Source organism: Pseudonaja textilis, chromosome 6 (assembly GCF_049901715.1).
Source record: "Pseudonaja textilis isolate UNSWEBS1 chromosome 6, rPseTex1.2, whole genome shotgun sequence".
In the NCBI taxonomy this organism is placed as follows: domain Eukaryota; kingdom Metazoa; phylum Chordata; class Lepidosauria; order Squamata; family Elapidae; genus Pseudonaja; species Pseudonaja textilis.
This window is the reverse complement of record NC_141995.1, coordinates 25,939,014-25,961,345: the sequence shown is the minus strand read 5'-3', so window position 1 is coordinate 25,961,345 and position 22,332 is coordinate 25,939,014. Positions and strand designations below refer to the sequence as shown.

At 34.3% G+C, this 22,332-nt stretch overlaps 1 protein-coding gene across 1 annotated transcript in view; it reads right to left on the bottom strand.

The window, feature by feature from the left end:
- Window positions 1-1,602: 1,602 nt before the first annotated feature.
- RNF150 (ring finger protein 150) overlaps window positions 1,603-22,332 on the bottom strand; it is a 72,371-nt gene continuing 51,641 nt past the window's right edge. The window contains exons 2-7 of the mRNA XM_026698087.2: window positions 18,206-18,456; window positions 14,229-14,300; window positions 13,769-13,851; window positions 13,079-13,175; window positions 11,880-12,090; window positions 1,603-3,112 (exon numbers count right to left, since the gene is read on the bottom strand). Coding sequence (XP_026553872.1) covers window positions 2,994-3,112; window positions 11,880-12,090; window positions 13,079-13,175; window positions 13,769-13,851; window positions 14,229-14,300; window positions 18,206-18,456 — 833 coding nt within the window. The 3' untranslated portion in view covers window positions 1,603-2,993. The remainder of the gene's footprint in view (window positions 3,113-11,879; window positions 12,091-13,078; window positions 13,176-13,768; window positions 13,852-14,228; window positions 14,301-18,205; window positions 18,457-22,332) is intronic.

The following is a 22,332-nucleotide window of genomic DNA, read 5'->3' as shown; positions in this document are numbered from 1 at the left end:
GTAGCCTCACTGTTCAATATTAAAACAACTACATTCTTATAATCTGACAGGTAAGTTTTCACAGGCACAGTTAACAATATATGGCAGCACAAGTTATACTTGTTAAATATTCTTTTTGTATTAGTAGAGGAAGGTTTAATTTTCCCCAATTTGAATCAAATAGCAAAAAACAGAGTACTAATATTTCTAGTTCCTTTTGTTATTTCAGAGTCAAATGGAATTGCATCAGTTCCGGGGAGATACCTCATTAAGCTTCATGGACATGGGGCAAATTGATCTTTCTCAGTGATCTTTTCTTGAAGGTAATGGTCTTCTTAAATGACCAATCTGCTTTCAAAATTGCCATTTCAGTGCTTATAATAAATCAGATGCAACAGCAAACCTTGATACAATGTAAATAACTGTCTTTCCCAGGTACACTCACTTTCTAGTTGCATATTCACAGGACCAAAATTAGATTTCATATTTTTATCTCCATCCCAAACAAAGAAAGATGGAAGCAGAAGATATCTTCAATGTTTTCCACTTTTGGATTGAATGCCAGACCCTTAGCACTGTCCCAGGTGGTGTTTCGCAAAATATCCAAAAGTGTTCTGGGATAGGAAGAAATGGCATTAATGATGACATTTGACTAAAAGATTTCCAATTTTTGCGGAACATGATAAATCATGCTGAATACAAAGCTTGGTCATTATTTCATTGTTCAGTTTCATCATAGAATAGCAAATTAGGAAACTAACAGCAGAGAGTGGGGGAAACAGAAGAGTAACAAGAGAGTACATGGGCTAATTTCAGAAGTTAGCAAATCTCTGTTTTCAAGGATTTAATACTGCCATTATTTCTGCCTTTGGATTCATCCGGCTGGAGGCTGATACAGAAGTCAGACATTGAGATTTAGAGACATATGGCACTAAAAGCTCAACTATTGGACCAGGCTGTAATAATGCCTATTCTTCTGATAAAGAAGCAAACCTTCGATCAAATGACAATCTAAGATGGGGAGGACCTTTTGTGGCTACTGTCATTATACAGTTATTAAGAGTAGTTACTGATATGATTCAGGATCCATTAAGTAGATCTATATTCTACTTTTTGCTCACCTATGGATAAATTCTTAGGGTACTCTTCTACTACAGAAAGAAAAAACAGTCTGTGTCTATTCAGTTTATAGGTGACTCTGTATCTACTGTGATTGAAATTACTATTTTTATTGTCAGAAGTATTAGCTTAACCTTTTGTGACATAAAATAAGATGTAAAGTCCTTCTTAAGTACTTTGATTAAAATACAAATTGCTCTTTTGCATAAATAGCACACCCCATTAAGCAATAGATAAAACAAAATCACTTAAATTCCAGCAGCTAATGGCACTTATTTGCAACATAAATTAGGGAAAAACACACAACTCTTAGTGAATTTGGTTTTGAACGTTTCAGTTTTAAATTGTGATTCAGAAATAAGATTACAAATAACCACCTTTTGATTTACTTCTAAAGTTATCCAGGTTTAGCCTACATACTCCCATCAGGAGCATAAACAACAATAAAAGGTGTTTGTAGCATATTTTCACACATCATAAGAAAAATGCCTGAGACTTTCTGAATAATTTTAAGGTGAATTTAAATGCAGTACAATCAATTTGATTAACAGGTATTTAGGAAAGCAGTTCATTCTTAGTACAATTTTATTCTTTTCTAGGAATGATCTCCCTGAATTGGATTACTGGTTATTTATCCAATCATGTTAAAATGGAGTTAAATAAAGAGGAGGCTGTGTCTGAATATCCTTTCCCACAATTGTTGAAATGTTCCTTGGAAACTTGGAAAACTTTCACTTGTAAAATCAAGAGTAACTAATAATGTGTTTTGAGGGGTAAAGTGATTTTCAAAGTATACCTTGTAGGATAAACAATCAGTCCATTGGTAACTACTCTAAACTACCATACCCCTGCTGCCTTCCTACATTTTTATTTTCTTTCCATCTAACTGCAAACAATATCAATACATTCCACTCACTCATAGGTCAGAAAGTTCTTGGGGAAGCTTTGTTTTAAAAGTAAACCTAATTTCAAAATCAATCACCATGAAAGCCATTAAGGCATGAAGAGTATATAGTGGTACAAAGGGCCACATATATTGGTTGACCTTTAATTTCATTCTGATTGTTGTCTTCACGCTTCTTCTCTCACTCATACATCAACGTCCTAAACCTCAGAGTGGGACCCAGTAGGATTAAATAGCAATTTGCCAACCTCAATCAAACCAGTCTCTGTTCCCCTGTCTGGAAGACCCTGGAAGCATAGATCTCCAAGGGCCAATAATATCTTAATAAAAAGAGTCTTCAAATCAAGTCAAAGTTGGAAGCACCATTTCTTCCTGAAGCCATGCTTTCTTCATGTAGAAAATGCCTGGCATTCATACATTTTTGTGACCCACCATAATGTTCAGATCTCTGAACTGAATACTTGAATAAGCTTGGGTTATTGAGAAGGAAGAAAAATAATGTTCATCAATGTCAGCTATAATCCTCTTATGGTATCCCTTTTCTTTCTTTTCTTTAAAAAAAAAACCAAAGGTGTGTGTGGGGGGGAGACGACTTCATTTCAGTTATATGGTTCTAAGCCACCAAGCAAGGGCATATTCTTCTGGCACATGGATTAGAACGATACATTTTTCAACTTCCATTTTCAATGAAATGATCAAATGTAATTGATAATGAAACTGCATCCAGGCAGACACATCTGTAACTATTGCTTTTCATGACCATCCCAGAATGGAATTAACTGGAGTTCGCATAACGTTCTGGATGCCTTTGCAGGTCATACAGTTACATATGTGCACGTGTGTATATGGGTATTCATGTATGTACAACTGACCCAAATCTTACATACGTGCACATATGTATATGGATAATTGTGTGTATCACAACGGATTTCTTCTTCCTGCTCCTGCCTGTTAGTTTAGTAGAAGGATGTTTAGATGGTTTCCTCTTTTTTCAGGATTTCACCTCCTCGCAGTCTTGGTCAGTGGAAAGCTCCACATCAGAGAGTCCAACCTCCATTGCCATAATCAATGAAATATCTGAATCACTACTTACTGCTGGTTCTTGCTCACCTGAAAGAAAAAAGAAAGATTAGAGCCAGTCTTTCATCATTTAAAAATCATCTTCACACTTCTATTTCGTTCTTGTCATCTGATTTTAAATTTGGTCACTGCGTTACAAAAAAAGATGTTGAGTGCAAAGAAGAGCAACTAAGATGATTAAAAGCCAGGAGACGGAAACATATGAAGAACAATTGCAGGATTTGTGTTTAGCTAGTCTAGAGAAAAGAAGAACTTGGGGAGAGGGGACATGATAGCAGTATTCCAGTATTTGAGATGCTGCCACAAAGAGGAGGAGGCTAATTTATTTTCCAAAGCACAGAAGGGTAGGACGAGAAACAATGGATGGAAACAAATCTAGGAGAGAAGCAACCTGGAATTAAGGAGAAACTCCCTAACAGTGAGGACAATTAGCCAGTGGAACCACTTGCCTTCAGAAATGGTGGGCGCTTTATCACTGAAAGTTTTGAAGAAGAGACTGGACAGTCACTTTTCTGAAACGGTATAGGGTCTCCTGCTCAAGCAGAAGGCTAGACTAGAAGACCTTCAAGGTTCCTTCCAGCTCTATTCTAATTGAAATAAGAAAACCTGCCAAAGCATAAGTCCACAATATTTTTACAAGGTCAGCTCTTGCATTTGACTGGCATCATGGAGTCTATGTTTCCAAAAATATATAGATTCAGGACAAAATATTATTAGGATTAATTCCTGCATATTCAATTTCTCATACTGACAGCTACAATTTGGTGGCCAAAGGAGGAAATCTTGAGAGGACACACATACTTCTGAATCTTTAAGTTGAACGCTCCTGATTTCTCCAATTAATCAATGTCTCCTAGTATTGGCTGTCAGAGGTAGATTGGGATACAATCTACAGTAAATTAATAAGGATGATTGATGTCTAATTGATTAATATCACAAAGTTAGTATAATCTTATTTTAATTTTTAAAATATATGTAGATAATTGTTCTGGTATTTGGTCTTTTTTGAAGTGAATGTGAAAATATACTTTCCCAAAATTAACGATAGAAAAGTTAGGAGGGTCTTCAATGCCTTTTCACATAAAAGCTCAGTTCCTCTGTGAAACTTTATCCCAATGTAATGCCCCCCCCAATTGTTTTGATGTGATGCCTGAGAAGAAATCCGCTGACGTCTCTGTTCAATGGCTAATGAAACCACTTAGTTCCAAAACTCACAAAACATTTTCTCTTCCAACTTGGGAGAGAAAATAGGCATTTGTTTAATACCTATTAATCTTTAAGGAAATCTTTAAGGTGTGCTTTGCAAAATATGCTTTGAAAAGTATGGTTTAGGGCATTTATGATGAATACCAGAGCTATAATTATGCCTAATGAGCAACCAATGCAAATATTTCAGTACAAACTTCATATATTTCCTATTTGTTGCACAGCTTAGTTTACTGGCCATTGCTTGCCCCATTTCTAGACATTTTTTTAAGGGCAACCTCATATGGGCTATATTGCAACAATCAGGATGGAATGTTACCAGCAATATAGTCTACAAGAAGTTGGCTTTGAAGAATCTGGAAATTACAAGTGGTGAAAATAATGACAAGTAAATCACTAGCTGTACAATTTATTATTGTAAAATTAATTATTAAGCTTATAATTGGCCACAGCTGGAACCAGTAATTATATAATTAAAGTTTTTGCCACAGCCACCATTTGCAAATCCAATGACAGTACTTGCTCTTTCAGGGGGCTTGCTATCCTATCCAAATAGGCTAAAACACAATCATCTTATGTCACGGCTCAGAATTCAGACTCTGACAAAGCTGCTCTAGTTGAACCTGCAGAATGTACACTTCAAAAATTACCTAGCCAGGAATCACTTGAAGCTGATCAAACACAGGTACCATCAGAACAGCCGGAGTAATGAGATGATGGGGCATGAACCCCAAGCCCTCAGACAGTGAGTAGAGTGCCAAGCAAGGAAGTAATCGTCTTAATACCATATTTCAGTAGACCAGATTGTCCTGATAGACCGGTTTCACCAGAAAAAAACTTTGTCTTGATTAAAGATAACTTGGTCACAGCCCTGAGCCATCTTTGTCTGTTTGAAAAAAATTGTCGATCTCATGCTTTAATGTGTTGTTCCTGTGAATGCTGCTTATGAACTCTAAAAGAGAATTGAATTTCATTTTTCAAATCCAACTTCAGATCTAGGGATTAAATCAGATTAAATATTACTATAGCAATTTACACTTGAATGGGAATTTTAAAGTACATTCTGTTAATTATTATACATATGTTTATAACAAACTATGCTAGACTATATATATGATGACCAAAATACAAACCTATTTATTGACATTTATAGCCAAAATTATAGACTCAAATGGGTGGGTTACAAGGAAACTTGAATAGCTATGAAGTTACTCCTATTTCATAGCCAGTAGTAGCAACTATACCTCTCCAAAGTAACACATTTCTTTCCTTCATTGAATTTACTCCATCTGTGTTATTGAGATCTTCAGGATCAAAGTTGGAAACTATCAACAAAGCCCCACCAATCTCATGCAAGGGTCAACTCCACTGCTTTCAACGGAACAAACATCCATCTTCAAATTTTCCTTTCCTTCAATGGACACAGTTGAGTAGCTGATACACAGTACACACTACTCAGGAATTATTGACATCCACAGTGATTGCAATCTGGGCTTTTTAGGTTCATTAAATAAGATGGGCATAAAGGAATTTAAAGCTGACCTTGAGGAAGGTATTAACAAGCCATGAATAGTAGAAAGAAGGATGGAAAGAAGAATTTGTAGAAGAGATTTCATAGTCCTAAGAAAGAGGTGAAGCATGAGGGGAAAAAAACTCTATAATAATCCCACTTTGATCTGTTCAGTATAAGATGTGACAGAGAGAAATTAGATGAGCTTTTTCACCATTTCTTTTATTTCCCTCCTCAAGCAACCGATGTAAGAGGTCCCTTGCATAAGGCATGGACATATAGAGCTTTCTACAGCTGAAAAGGACTAGTCTTTTTCATCATCCTTTTCATGACTAATCAAACTGCGACCAGATATAATGTGTACATTAAAACCTTTTCCAGCCAACCTAGTTCACACAGTTGAAATATTTGATAAGGTGCTTTCTTTCAGACTCTTAAGTGGGAAAGCCTGACTGGAAGGAAATCTTAAAAGGAATGGGGTCAACTTTCTACAGAAGATTCAAAACTTTATATTGGCCAAGTTACATTTTTCCTGGAGCCTGTACATCTTTAAGGCATCACAGAGCAAATTGATCCTTCTGCACATGCAAAACCTCTCTTTTTATATAGATGCATTAGGAAGCAGCATTATGTTGACTCAGATTCTATATTCTACATTGGAAATGGACATAAAACTAATAATATAAAATATGTTTTAAAACAAAGGAGTTGCCTTTGATAATTTATTTTTTAGAATTTCCACTGCAAAATTACTAACAGTCAATATTCAGCAATAAAATTTCACTTTAAATTCCACAAAAGGTTCTCTTGGGAATAATTATATTCAGGACAAAACTAATTTATGCTCATAGCTCTTCATGCTATTTTCAAGAACTACAACTCAATCTCATAATGCACACCCACATACAAACCAGTGTGTACCCATGTTGGATCATAGTTACTGAAACAGTGAAAAACAGAATGCCAGATGCATAATGTCAATATGTAAATGCAACAATCCACCAGAAGGTAATTATTTGAATTTTTATGCATATAACCTGAGTATACAAGTGGGCCTTGAACAAAATGCCACAATATGGAATTTTTGTATTTCGTGTTCTACCCACTTAGTTCCATTATTCATGTTTCCCTCCCACCCAAAAATCAATATTATGTAATGCTTGTTTCCAGTTTCTATCTGTGCACAGCTCTTCTGTCTTTTATTCTAGTCTGTTTCATGTTGCCTGGTTTTTATTTTTCCTAATCATTCTACTCCATGCTACATCTATAATTTTTTCTCCTGTTTTCCAATATCTCGCCATACTATTTTTTCAATTTGATTATCAGTTCCCTTCTCTCAGGCTTATCAACATTTTATTCCATTGTGTTATTATTAAAATGTTTCCTCCTTTTATGTTTTTATTTAGATATTTTTCCATCTTTTCTCTTCTTGGAGTTTTCCCTGAATATAGAATATTCTCTATTTTATCCGTCCATCTCTATATGCATGAGATTATTCTATTAATTTAATAGGAATTTAATAGGAATTGTGATTTTTATGTACTTTAGAAGAGGGGTTCCCAACCTCCAGTCTGTGGACCAGCACATGCCAAAAACCGGGCCGTGCAAACAGGTGAAGCCCCATCCAGGAATACAGGCAGCACATGAAACCATGTGCCCTACAGTCTGTGGAAAAACCTCTCTCCATGGAACCGGACCCTGGTACCCAAAAAATTGGGGGCAGAGGTGGTATTCAGCAGGTTCTCACCAGTTCTGGAGAACCAGTAGCAGAAATTTTGAGTAGTTTGGAGAACCAGAAAATACCACCTCTGACTGGAGATTTTACAGTATTTTTCCCCTGCCACGCAGAACTAGTAGTAAAGATTTTTGAATCTCAGCACTAGGCTCTGACTTAGAAAGTACATCAAGCTGATATATTTTGATAAGGACTATAAAAATTCATCAAATACTAAAAGATCCTTAAACACAGAAACATGATATGCATAGAATACTGGAGGCAAACATTTTGGATCAGCACTTTGCATTTCTATTCTATTCTATTCTTTGCATTGCAAATCTATTCTAAGATTTGGGTAAATGTATAATGAAATCTGATCTGATTTATGGTGCCATGCCACTACAGCTGACAGCCAGCAAAAGGAAATTGCAATGCAATGATATGTATATTGGCAATAGCAATCACGTATGCACAACCGAACACCTTGGTATGAGCTACATGCCAAACTAGTAAATGCAGCTATTGCTAACATTACACTGTAGCTGAGCCAAATTTAACATTCTGTAACCTTGAGTTATTTATGTAGATCTCTGTGCAACAAAAAGCCACATAAATGGTTTCAGAAATGCAATGAGAATAAATTCAACAATGTTTCTAGTGTGTATTTGAAAGGGCACCAAATTACCATTTAAATAATCCTTATATTCTGAAGTATTATGAGCATTATTAGGAGAGAGCAAATTTATCTGGAGTTTTTTTTAATTGCTAAAAAAATGAGAGTGGTAAATTATTTGTTATTTACCTCGGATATTGTTGCCATCAATGATATCCATTTCTCCTTTAGCTAATTTGAAGTCAGAAACTATCCAGATATTACCAATGGCTATCTATATTGCACTGTGAAACACAGCCAATTAAACCATTGAATGCCCTCTATAACATAAGCATACAGGCCTTTCTTATAGACTGTTAGGTTTAAACAAGAAGATTCATTTCAGTTTAATGAACATCTTGCTTTGTATATGTCATGCTTTGTGTAATGCTACTGACAGTTTGTTAGTTACAAAATCAGCATTTTTGCCCTGGGAAAGTCTAGCTCCCAATGTATCTTCCATAGGAAGTACACTTATAACTAAGGAGTTCCATTATATTCAGGGACATATCCCTCTGAGTAAGCATAAATATATGCAACATTACTACTTGTTAATGTTATTTTAATTAAAAAAACAGAGGAAAAAAGGATATGCACCCATTTTTCTCCAATTCAGCAGTCTCCAGATGTTAAGTCTAGAATTCCCAATTTATATATAGAGAGAGAGATAGAGAGAGAGAGAGAGAGAGAGAAAGAGAGAGCAGGTTTTAAAGCTGTATTTTTTTGCCAAATAATTGAAAGCTGGATTATAAAAAAATCCAATTGCATTTATTACTTCAGCTTTTCCCATAAAAGTCTAAAAACAGGCTTTCTTATTTTCCACATGGAAATGTTATTAATCATATGAACAGCTGGGAAAGCAAGAATAAGAAATTCCAAAATAGGATTACAACTGGGTTTTTTTTCCTTTGAAAAGGAAAACCATCTCTGCAACCATTAGAAACCACTGAAACTATATTTTTAAGACTTTTTAGTTTTATGTAAAGTGCCCTAAAAACCAATATATTTGGACTTCCTTTGAAGGGAACTAGCTACCATCTAACAATCCTGCTATTATAACTTTATAGATTGGAAGGACTGTTTGAAAGAGCCTGAAACCTATATAGCCTCTGATCTTACTGTGATGGAATCAAATTTATGTCATAACAACATCAGCAGAAATTGAAAATGAATGAACTCTTCAGTTGATATTTTAGAAGGGCAATGACTTGTGTTGAACTCTAAGCACTGTAAATAGGCAACAAACTCCAGCAAGTTAAAAACTAAAATATTTGCTACAGCTAAAGCTCAGCATTTCTAATATGCAGTTTTGGAAAGGATAAATCTTAATTGCAAAGAACTAAAGTGGACACGGTGGCTCAGTGGCTAAGACCCTGAGCTTGTCAATCAGAAAGGTTGGCAGTTCGAATCCCTAGCACCGCATAATGGAGTGAGCTCCCATTACTTGTCCTAGCTTTTGCCAACCTAGCAGTTTGAAAGCATGTAAAAATGCAAGTACAAAAATAGGTACCACTTTGGTGGGAAGGTAACAGTGTTTTGTATGCATTCGGCATTTAGTCATGCCGGCCACATGACCACGGACAGCGTTGGCTTTTCGGCTTTGTAACGGAGATGAGCACCGCCCCCTAGAGCCAGAAACGACTAGCACATATGTGTCAGGGGAACCTTTACCTTTACCTTTAAAGTGCAGCACAACATAATCCTTCATAAAACAGTAGATCACATAATGGACTCAAAATCAGTCTTCCTGAGAAGCCAGCAACATCAGGCTTTGCCTTTCCTTGATGCTCATTTAGCAGCTCCTGCATCATCCAGTTACATACAGGAAGCCAGGCCATAGCAAATTTAGCCTTCTTCACTATTTCAGCCATTTAAATTCTAGTTATTCGTAGGAAGATATAAGAAAAAGATAGTCCAGCTGAATTAAATTTTACAGACTGCTATTAAAAGTTCCAGATAACTATTTTTTAATGTTTCTTTTTAATTTTAAGCCTGAGGATAGACACAATCTCTTATTGATCTTTAAATTATGCTGGGAATGTTTATGACTGGAAACTAGGTGCAGGTAGTCCTCATTTAATGACCGCCTCAGACAATGATCATCCGCAGTTATGAAAAAATACTAATTCTTGATTGGGGTATTTCTAGATTTTTGATCTGATGTTAATCTTGGTGTTAATTTATACTCATCTGAGTGTTGATTGCTGGTGGAGAAGAGTTTGGGTCTTTTTATTCCCTCTTTGGCTTGTTGATTGTCTTTTTGCACTATGTTATTTATGCCAGTATGTCTATTGTTGGCCAATTTGTTAGAGGGCCAGGTTTCCAGGAATTCTCCAGCATTTTTGAACTTGGCTTGGTGTAGGATGGTCACAGTTTCTCAGCTGAAACTATGGTTAAGTCTGTCTATATGTTGTGAGATTAAGGAGTTGTCATTGTGTCTTCTGACTGCTGGTTGGTGTTCATGGATGCATTCTGCTAGTCTTCTGCCTGTTTGTCCTACATTGGCTGTTGCAATCTTTATATTATATGTTGTGGATGACTCCTGTTTTTTTTTCTTTTGAGGCTGCTAGTTCTTTTGGTTTACTTAGGATGTTCTGGAGGGCTTTAGTTGGTTTGTGTGCTATGCTGATGCAATGCGGTTGTAATAGTCTATTGGTGTTTCTGAGGCGTTTTTGATGTATGGCAGTGTTATCCTTTTTAGGCCTTGTGTTGGTTGTGCTATATTAGGTTGAATGGTCATGCACTTTTTGATGAACTTTCCTTTTTCTGTTGTTCAGGCTTGGCATAGTATCTGTCTAAATAGAGTTCTTACATCAGAGCCATGAAATTATAATATTTGAATATGAAAAATAGGGACAATAGTAAATAATCCTATTAACTGTAATTACCTGAATTTTAATAAATTCAATTTTGCTTTTATGTTGTCTCCAACCACTTATTCTGACTCTTCCTGCTTTTTGACTTGCAACCTTGGTGGTCTAATTAAGCACTCAAGTTTTTCCTCTAGTTTTACAACCTTGCCTTAAATAAATAAGCAAACAAAGTTAAACTTGGTGAAGTTCTCTTGCTGCCAAAATGTGTCCTTCATCACTGACTTGAATCACAACCAAGAAGTACAGAGAACAGGAAGAATTGGTGTTTCTTATTAACATTCCCTTTACATTTCTATTTTTTCCAACATACATTATATTGCAAAATATTGGATTATTCTTGGTCAGGGATGCAAAAGACCATCAGATATTTATAAAAACATGTCACAATTCTTAAGCTTTACAGATTATTGCAGGAAGTTCCAAGTTTAACCAATATCACAACTCAAGGCACGATGTTGATATATCTTGCTGCTCTGATATATGAAAGTGAAATCTATTTCTAAAAATATTTCATAAGTGAGTAACTTTATATCCTCATGTCTTCCTGTAAAACATTATTTTTCATTATAACAGCATGATCCCAGCCAATCAGCAATAATATGCTGAACATGTTGGTCCTATGGTTCCATGCCACTAGTGAGATTTTGAATTAATATCAAGGGGTGGGTGGGAAGAATTGTACTATAAGCCCCTATGAAAATTCTAGTTCTATTGAATTTTTCCAACTGGAATCCAGAGGATCAACTAACTGAAAATATTTCAGAAAAGCCACTTCATGTACTTTTATGAATTGCATCTGTAATGCTTTATTCAAAGCAAAGAGATCAATGGGGACTTACTGCTTGTGGTAATGGTACTTTCCACAGCCTGTGGAGCAGGATCTGCATCCTGAATAACTTGTAATATTCCAACTGTCCGGATAGGAGTATCCACTGCTATGGAGCTTTCATTCACAGTGATATCACTAGCTCCTGTAATCTGATTGGTTGGGGGCCCTCCTATAGAAGCTTCAAAATCAGGAGGGATGTCATCCACGCAATCTGCATTAGGCTAAAAGAAATAAAAAAGAAGACAATCAGAACTGGGAAGAAACTTTGCAAAAATAATGTTCAGGAGCAATATCAATTGAAAAGATTTCCCACTGTCCCCCAAAACACCCCTACAGTTTGATATGTGATTCCATCTTTATATATTCCATATGTTATCAGGATACCTATCGTTAACTATTTATTTTCATTTCATTTTAAACAAAAATAAAAGTTGTTGGAGGCTATATTAATTTATATATTGAGCTGAAAATAAATGGTCATATCAGAAATTTGTTAGGATAACAAATTGAAAATTGCCTGGGATTGAAACACAACTCAGTTTATCAATATATAACATTTTTTACATGAATTGGAATCCAAATGATTTTATACTTACTATGGCCATTCCTTTTATTATTATTTTTTGATGGCCATCTCTTCTCAATAACATACTACATGTGTGTTAGCATTGATTCAGTTAAAAATATCAAGAAAGAAACACATATAAAAGAGCACTTTTTAATCAAGCAAATGCAATCTTCAACTTTTCAATGCCAGTCGACAATGAAATAGTCTTCCTCACCTAAAAGGCAGAAGCAACTAGTGTTTTTGGGAACAAAACTAATCAAATCCAAGCTGTCTGGGAATCAAGAAAAGTTATAGCTCAATACAGCTGAAGGGATTCTGTTTTTCTTTCTACAACTCCTTTTTTTCTGAACCTTCATTGCTTTAGGAAACTCAAGATTTAAGGAATTTGTTGTGTTTAAAAACAATGTATCAGCTCTTACACCAATACCAATGCAGATGATACCAGTTTTAACTAGTTTCTCCATTTAAGTTTGTAAGTACACAAAATGGCCATAGAATACTTGGGTCTTTTATGCTGCATTGGAATATATTATGTGTTTTTACTTATAAATAAGTATATATGACTTGCTTTTCATCATAAAAAAGAATAGTTATATTTGCAGAAACACAGTTTTACTTACTGTATTACTTGGTATGCTTACCGGAATCCCTAGTGCTTTTAATATGTTCATTTTACACATAGGACAGGTACGATGATCTAGGAGCCAGGGATCTACACAAGATTTGTGAAAGAGATGCCTATGAAATGGAGTAAAATTATATTTAGTTTAATGGATTTTTTTTCTACAAGTCAGAATTTTCAAACATTAAGTTGAAATAATTTGTTTGGCAATATAAAGAATCTTAACTAACAATATATTTGTGTAAACTATTTTATCAACAGAAAAAGCTAAAAATGAAGTCAGAGGTGAAAAACAGAAGTGTTTTGGAGTTAATTATGAAGCAGTATTAGAGTAAAAAAGAACAAAAAAGGTTGATAGGATAACTTTTTAAAAAATATATGGACATCACTTTTGGATGTATGTGAAAAGCAGCATAAATAAACAAATCCACTGTCCATAATAACAATTCCAAACTTAGATATAGATAATAAAACATTGTATGATAAAGAAACAGTTCATTGTACTTTATTTGTGACACCAGTGGTAAATTTGTCATAAAGGTTAAGACACATTTATGTAAATTTGTCATCCCAAATATTATCCCATTACAGAACAATAAATATAAAACCTCTATATCAAGCAATCTAATAAAATTTGGAAAAAGATTCTGTTTCTTAAAGTCAATTACTTTATTAAAAGAAATTTTTTGGGATAATGATAATAACTTACCGGCAAGGTAAGATCCTTACAACATCATTTGGTTTGTAACCCTCAATACATACTGCACAGTTGTCAAAATCAGACTCAGTTTCCTAAAAAATAATAATTCTAATCAATATTTTTAAATAACAAAAATGCAAGTTGAGTAAGAGAGATGTGCTCACAGAGATGCCTTCTTGTTGATGCGGCTAATATCGATGTGCAAATGAGTGGCAGTAGGATATAAGTTTCCTGTTGTTTTTTTCCTTTTTGTCCATGTATACGGATAGTCTAAACTCCAGATTGCTATGAAAATGGTAGCTTTGCGTGAACCTTCTTTTGGTTTATCCATCTTCTGACCTGTCTTTACCCACTCCATTTTGTAGTTGCAAGTAAAAAACTTTTAGTTGTATTTTTTATTATTATTTTGTCCTTAATATTTTCTCTGAAGAAAGTAGTCATACTTAAAGAGAAGCATTTTTAAAATTACCTTATCTCCTTTCCTTATTGTTCTGACTTGGAGTTTGCTGATTGCTTTCTTTGCGGCATCTCCAAGACGGCGCTGAAAAGGGGGAAAAAAAACCCAATCGTTTTATACTTATGGGATAAACCTTCATACAGCTTACTTCTTGCATTAATAATAGTTGAAGACCATTTAAAACAAAAGAGGTAAAAACAAGAACTTTTATAGGGAACAAATGCTGTACAACATAGCACAGAGTAAAAGTATTAAATTATGAATAGTATTGGCAAGCAAAACTGTGAAATTTTGGTTACTGGAATTTAATATTTTCTCTTTATACTTGGGTGAATCTAGATAAGACAGTGCTAAAGATAAATTCAAATTACAATACTGTAAATATTAATTAAAATAATATTACAATACTGTAATATTAGCAGGAGACTTTAATGCCTCTAGAAGATGTTGTACACCTGGGTGTTATTCATGAGGATTATTTTATAAATAATTACTTGGTTCTCTAGAGACCTCCAAGTAAATACCAGCGCAGACTCATAACTAGTCTCCTTGATTTATAAATGTAACCTCCATATTTGAAGAGGCAAAGAAACTGGTTTTATATATTACTCAGGAAAAATTCTAACAATGTTTTAGATGTATTACATGAAACAAGGTTACTCTGTTTTCAGACACCAAGCCCACATAAGGGTAGCAATCATCAAGTAATCACAGTCCATTTCCAAAGCAGATCTGATGCTAGATTAGTTATGCCTCCAGAACAGAAGCTATTAGCAAATCTTGAAGTGAGGCAGAATAGAAAACTCAATTAGGCAAAAGTAAGGCAATATCTATCTTTCTGAATACAGAACATGTCCAGACTTGGAAAAACTCAGTTTTCTCTTTTATCCAAGGTCCAGATAAAATCTTGCTCATTACACTGATTTGTGTCTCACTGAAATTTCCAGAAACCAACAGCAAATAAGTTCAAATTGCTTTGATTCTGCCTATTTATATACCAGAAAGTTGAGAGCAGTAATGCACCAGGCCCAGGGATGCCTTAATGTAAAAAAACATGGTAAAAAATAAGGTGTCATTATGTGGGTAAAATGTATGCAAAACATCTTTTGAGCAAAACAGAAAACTGGATAATAGAAATAAATTGCTTAGTGGAGGAACAAGCTGGACCAGAAAGCTCCACAGTAAACAATTTGTGTTATTTTACACTACATGTATATTGAAATCTCCCAACTATCACAGCTGTTGGGTCAGGTCAGGAGAGATTACTTATAGAGGTTGGTGGTGGTGGGGACGGTCACTGAAGAAGACAATCAGTAAACAAGACTTGTCTGCATTGCAAATGAACTCATTTTAAAAGATAAAGGAATTAATTACACAAAATCAATATTGTTTCAATCTATTTTTACATTGAGAATAGCAAAACCCATTTTATTACCTCCCTGTTCGCTTGGGAAATTTATGCCACATTTCTTCATGTAAAACTGGAATTGGAATAATTTCTTACCCATCTGTTCCCAATTCTTTTTTCTCAAAGCAACATTTTAGGTTTCAATAAAGAGGCAGCAATACATATACACACCAGATAATATTTCATATAGTTCTCTCTCTCTCTCTCTCTCTCTCTCTCTCTCTGTGTGTGTGTGTGTGTGTGAGTAATGTGTGTGTTTCCATATGCATATATGTATATAAAGATTTTGCTGTTATTCTTTCAAAGTGGATGATAAAAAAAACTATCATTTTTTAAAAAGGCAAAGGGACAACTAGCTATAGAAGCAGGTGACCTTGTAATATTTGGATATTTTGGCATACCTGTCTTAAGATATCTCATTCACTGTCCTGTTAGTTGTAGAATACAGGACTGACAATTCTAAACTTCCACACACTATCATTTTACCAACTCTTGTATAAATTATTTGTGCTGATTGGTGAGTTGTAGCCCACAACAGAAGTATATTTCTGCAGAATAATCCAATCTTCCAATTTTCTCATTTGTTTAGATATGAAGTCACTGCTATTCCAAACTGAGCAGTGGCAGAAAGGAATGCAAGAAACAGTAAGTCTAACCAAAGGTCAGGGAACATGTCAAGCAGAGGAACAAGGCAAGCCAACATATGGGATTTCTTGCAACATATGAGTTATTGAATATAGACCAATTAATTAATCAGGCACAAGATTAGTTGCTGCTATGTATTGTCAACTAAATGTTCAAAGACTTGTTGACTGGGTTACATTGCTATATATCCATTTTTTTTTCCATATCCATTCAATGCGGACACATACTTTGCCTCAACAGTTTTGTACATGAAGCAAAAAATAAAATTATAAAAGTGTAATCCAGGAATACAAAAGTGCCTTCCTGTTTCTGGAATCACTGCATACCAGTGAAATACTGCACCTGCCTAGAAATGTGCAATACAGATGTTTGATGTACCTGCGAGAGTGCAATATATTGTAATGTCAAAATTTCAGACTTGTTCTTCAGCTGATGCAAGTATGTTAGAATAGATATTTATTTATTAACAATACTTATAACACCACATTATATAGGTTCTGTGATAAATCTCCAACTAGAATGGAAGGAGATATGAGAAGGGGGCTGAGCTTAGAGTCCTTGCACAGGTCTATGACAATTTTTTGCAGCTAACTCAACATGACCAACTCACTGTGGGACATTAGTGTAACTCTTGTTACGCTAATATCAAAAAAATGTTGGAATAGAATCATTAAAGAAAGGATGCAAAAGGAAGGACAGAATGAAATGTGAATGGCAATAATTATTTTTTTAATTTATTTTAAAGAATTAAATACAATTGTTAAATTATTCTGCAGAGAGTTGTCCTGCAGCAAGTTGGCCATGGCAGGTTGCCCCATGGTGAGTTGGCCATAGTGAGTTTGCTATGGCAAGTTGATGGTAGCAAGTTGATCTTACCAGGTTTCAGGAAAAATGACTTTTTTACTCATATAGGACATTAAATGTCCATCTAAAGTTATCTGAAATTTATTAAACTCATATGTTTTGAACTGGAATATAAATAAAAATATAAAGAAAATAAGTAATAGATTCTAATGTAAAGAAAAACAATTGATGTAAGTATTTACTGTACTAAGATTCCTTTGAATTTAATGTCCATCTCCAATGGGAATAATTTCTCTTAATTTTTAGCTTAAAATTTCAGAGACTTTTTGTGCTATAATGTTTTTCTCTCCTGTTTCTTAAAGTTATCTTCCAAAATACATTCATATTCTCAGTCTATTTCTCTCAAAAGCCCTCCTACATTCTTACACCCAGACACACAAACATACATTATTAAACCAGTAGCCTATCCAAAAAAGTTTCTATTTATTTTTCCAGTCCTTGTGCTGAATTTTCCATCCCATTTCCATCTGTCTTCCAGCTCTGGGTTCTATCCTCTCTTTGCTTTTTTTTTTCCTTTGGAATTATTTAGGCTAAAGGAGAATTTTGATGATCCATAGTAGTGGCACTATCACATCAAGCTGCAAATTCTGACACTCAAGTAAGAAATAGTGAAATATATTGCAGTGCTTATTAGTTCAATGCATTGGCTGCATTACGGGATATGAATTTTATTAATCCCTTCACTGATGTATTCCAAATTAAAAACTATGTTAAACAACATCGTGCTAGCTTATGTGCCTTAGGTAAGAGGAGAAGGACCTAGCCAATCAGCTTCTTGTTCTTTGTTCTATCTTTAACTGTATGAAATACATTTTTCTTTTTTTGTTATGCAAATGTAATATAATGAATACTCCCTTTAATACTTATTAAGAAATATTTGTTATGAGGGGCACTAAAAATTTTAAATGAGACATAAACTAATTCAATTCTGGCTCTGTTACATTTTAACAACAATCCCTAATCAGTATTTCTCAGATTCCTGGAATCTGAAGGTAAAAACACATATATACCACTGCTTATATTGATTGTTTTTAACGGAAGGGAATTTATTTGCAAGTGAAGTATCACTCACCTGATTCCTGTCTCTGGCATTTGCATATCTGAACCTCTGAATGTAGTAGAAGACCAGCCACGCTAAAGAGATGATCATCAGCACAATGAAGGAGATGGATACGAACACCACAGAAGTACGACTAACGTACTTCTGCAGGTTACGGGTTCCCACCGTTATGTGCATCATTACAGTAATATTCCGCTCCAGTAGGCTTACTATTTCTTTTCCCTTTGGCTCCGGGATCATGATCGCCACAACATCATCAATACCTATCAGAAAAGAAAGAACTATTAACAGAAATACTCCAAGTGACCCCCAAAACAATTTACTTTCTTCATGAGTGATATCATCAGTGGAATAGAAAATATAAAAGCAATACAGTCCAAAAGTCACTAACTGCTTACCAGCTTTCCTTTTTTATTTCCCAAAGGTGTGAGATAAAAATATAAGACCATTTATTATAATATTGTGATTTTCTGTGAGTTTTAAGAGCAAAAAGTATTTCTTAAGCCTCACTAAAAATATCTTCCAAGTTGGATTCTTTGGGAATATGGCTCTCAGTTTGCCATATAAAACCTCATAATGTTGTCAAGACAACAGGCACTGTTCAGTTTGTACAAAGATAAAGGTGACAAAACTGATGGCTATATCTGAGACCAGCAACAAGCATAGTTCATAGATGTACGATCCATCTTAAGAGTTATATCTTGTTCCCAAAATTCAATTTGCAAATAGAATTTATTTTTGCTGATATATCTGCGTAGAAGTACAAAGATTTCTGCTTCAGGTTTTTTTTCTCCTGTGATATTTCTAGTATAATTTTTAGTAACATTTTAAAATAAGAAGATAAAAGCTAACACAAACTAATAGTAAAGGAAAAGAGAAATAAAAAGCAAAAAGTGCATGGAATAAAAAATATAAAGAAGTGGCTTCTGATATTTTTTGCAGTAGTTATAAGTACTAATATATTTCCAGTTATATTATATTATTCTTCTTTCTATAAACTATCCTGTCTATTTATCAAACAATGTCATGTTAATTATTTTCATTTTTACACTAAAAGTGCATGAGGCTTCTAGTCAGCAGTAAACAAAGATAATATTTTTTCTATAATTAAAGAAGTTAATTTTTTCATTTCAGAAAATCAAATTTTGTACATTTTAGTAATTACATGCTCATCAATACACAACTGTCAAATTGTGAGTTACTTTGCTCCATACCCTAAATCAGAGTTCCCAAGTTCCTTTTCTTTTCTTTTCTTTTCTTTTCTTTTCTTTTCCCAGAGTTCCTTTTCAAACCAGCGGGCGGGGGAGGGGAGGGGAGGGGAGGTTCCATGCGCAAGGCGGACAAGTGTCCACAGCTTGATTTGCACAAGTGGCAGAACATTAAGCTTTGTATATAGAACAATTCCATTTTTTCTTCATTCTCTTAAATAAAAATTCCTCTCCCAAATTTTTTTATATTAAATATTTTATGTCTTTTTTCCCCTAAAATATATTTCTTGTATACAAATCACATCGTGTTCTAACTTATTTAATTAGTGAAATATTTTTTTCTGTTGTTCTATTTATATACTATGTTAAGCATTTATAATCAATACATTTCCCCAATTTTTTTTTAGAAAAATCAATACCTGTACCACCCAATGTAGAGTCTTTTTAAATGTCTTTTTAATGTTGTGGTATTTGTTCAGTCTCATCTGTCATTGTTGCTTCCTCTAAGTCTTCTTTTTAAAATTTCAAAAAAGCTTGCTTTTTGCACAGAATTCACCCTAAATGCCTGGTGTTTGGGGGGGTGGGGTGGAAATCACTTCTTTCAGCTTATCCTACCTAAATGGATTTTTTTTTTCTTTTTAAGTTTGTCTATCAGAAAAAAGTATTTTTTTCTTTTATGTAATATTGTAATTGGGATTTCTTAAGCACAATTAAATCTATATTATCAATCATCCATTTGGTATTAAAATACTCTGTAGAATTGCATGTTTTGCCTTCTTCCTGATAAATTATACAAGGACATCCCTCCGAACATTTCTTAATTTTGCAAATGATCCTATAAGACTTTACCAATCTTTATTATATCAATATTATTCTCCCAGTCCAGAAATTCAGAAAACTTAACAATCCCTTCTCTAATATCCTCTCCATGTTCTTCTGAAATTGCTCTAAATCTTAAAATTCTTTTCCCCTAAGTTTCATTTCTGCTTATAAATTCTGTTTTACTTTTCAAGACTTCCACTTTTTCATTAGTTTGCTTTAATGTGCAGTAAGCTGCTGAACAGATTTTTCATTTTTCTTTACTTCTTCTTTCAGAACTTTTTTTATACTTGCAAAACATTATTCCATTTCCTTTTTAACTGCTGTAGTTATATTTTTACCAAAAAATTCAAACAATATCTGCAATAAATCTGATGAAATGCTCTTATTCGTTAAGTAGTTCTAATGAACCCTGATCCTTCTCTCAGTTTGGCAGACACTTTTTTTGTGGTTGCCATGGTTAGAAAGTGAAAGCACAGTATGTCAGTTACTATGGTGAGAATAAAGGGCAAGGTTTTTTTTCAGTTTTGTTTTTTCTGTCTTAAGTCTATTAGTCTATTTAAATAGTCAGATTTCCCAGGTAGGTTCAGTCTGTTAATCTAATTAAGTTTACTATAGTCAAAGATACTTTTGTCAAAGAAAAAAAGCTACTTTTAAAAATCACTGTTCTTGTTTTCAGTTTGACGTTTTCTAATATCCCAATCTTGTCAAGCATTTTGTCTTTAAAATAAAATTCTTTAAAACAGAATTCTTCAGGCAGTCACTGAGATTACTTAATCATCATTGGTGTTCAGAATATCTACCCTAGGTTGTAAAACAGTTAGATCATAAAGTGATTAAACAAATGAGACTTTTGCTCATCAAATATCCATAAAAGGTTGCAGAGCATTTAGAGCACATTGTAAATTCTCGACTCAAACTATTCAGCTCACAATCAACAACAACAAAACTTTTTGAGAGGAACAGCTCTTTCAGAACACAAAGGGATAATACTGTAATTTTTCCTTCTTCCAGATAATTTTTTTGCCAGTTAGAATTGACCATATGTTGGTAATTGTATCACGGTGCTATTTCTGTCTGCAGAACTACTTGCACACATCTAACCAGCCATAATACCTCACCAGAGAGCATTTCCTCTTTTTCTGTTGTAAATTTCATACTGATGATTGTGATAACCTAAGTGAACAGATTTTCTTTTTCCATTTGAATCAAACTTTTTCTTCCAAATCTATTGCTTGGCATCATACATCACTGCCCAGATCCATTTCTAATTATTTATAACTTGCTTGGCAGCACTTTAGCTCTTTGCCTTCTTGGGTCTATTATTTCTTTTTTTTTTTAAAGCCTTATCTCTTTAAAAGAACGGCTTCATTTCTTAGTTATTACCAATGGACCCCTGTAGTTTCCCTCACTCCCTGCTTGACAGTCAAAAAGAGCTAATCCTTCCTTACTTATAGTGGTTCCACACTTGAACATCTAATTGCCCATATTACTCAGATTCTTGGCCTGCAAACACCCTGAATTGCATTTGGATTCTGCCAAATGACATCTTTCAATTTACATTTTCAGTCTTACTACCATGGCACCAACCCAGGCTGTCTGGTCACAGATAAAGAGAACCTACAATAAGCTAAGGTGGAAATTATCTCGGTGCTTTATATATCAGCACTGGCATTTTTCATCCCATATAGTTTTACTTACACCTAAACTAATTTGCTCAAATATCGAAGAACAAAGAAGTGATGCTACTTAGCTAAAAACCAGGACCAGATCTATAGCAGGCAGATGTGAAAGCAATTGTAGAGAATCCTGGGCTGATGGACTTACACAGTGAGCCAATCCTGTCTTACTTTGTTATATATTGTGGTTATTTCTGCAAATTTATTTGGCACTTCTTACAGTAGTTTCTTCCCCCATACATTTTCCTTATTGTGGTATAGAGACTATTAAATTATTTAGAGTAGAAATCTTGGTTGAGAGATATTGACTGGTTCCAGACAAAATTGGCTGTTCTAAAATTAATGAAACCTAGTTATAATTGAGAACCAATTTGGTCTAGTGATTAAGGTGCTGATTAGGAGCAGAAAAAACTGAATTCTAGTCCTGTCTTAG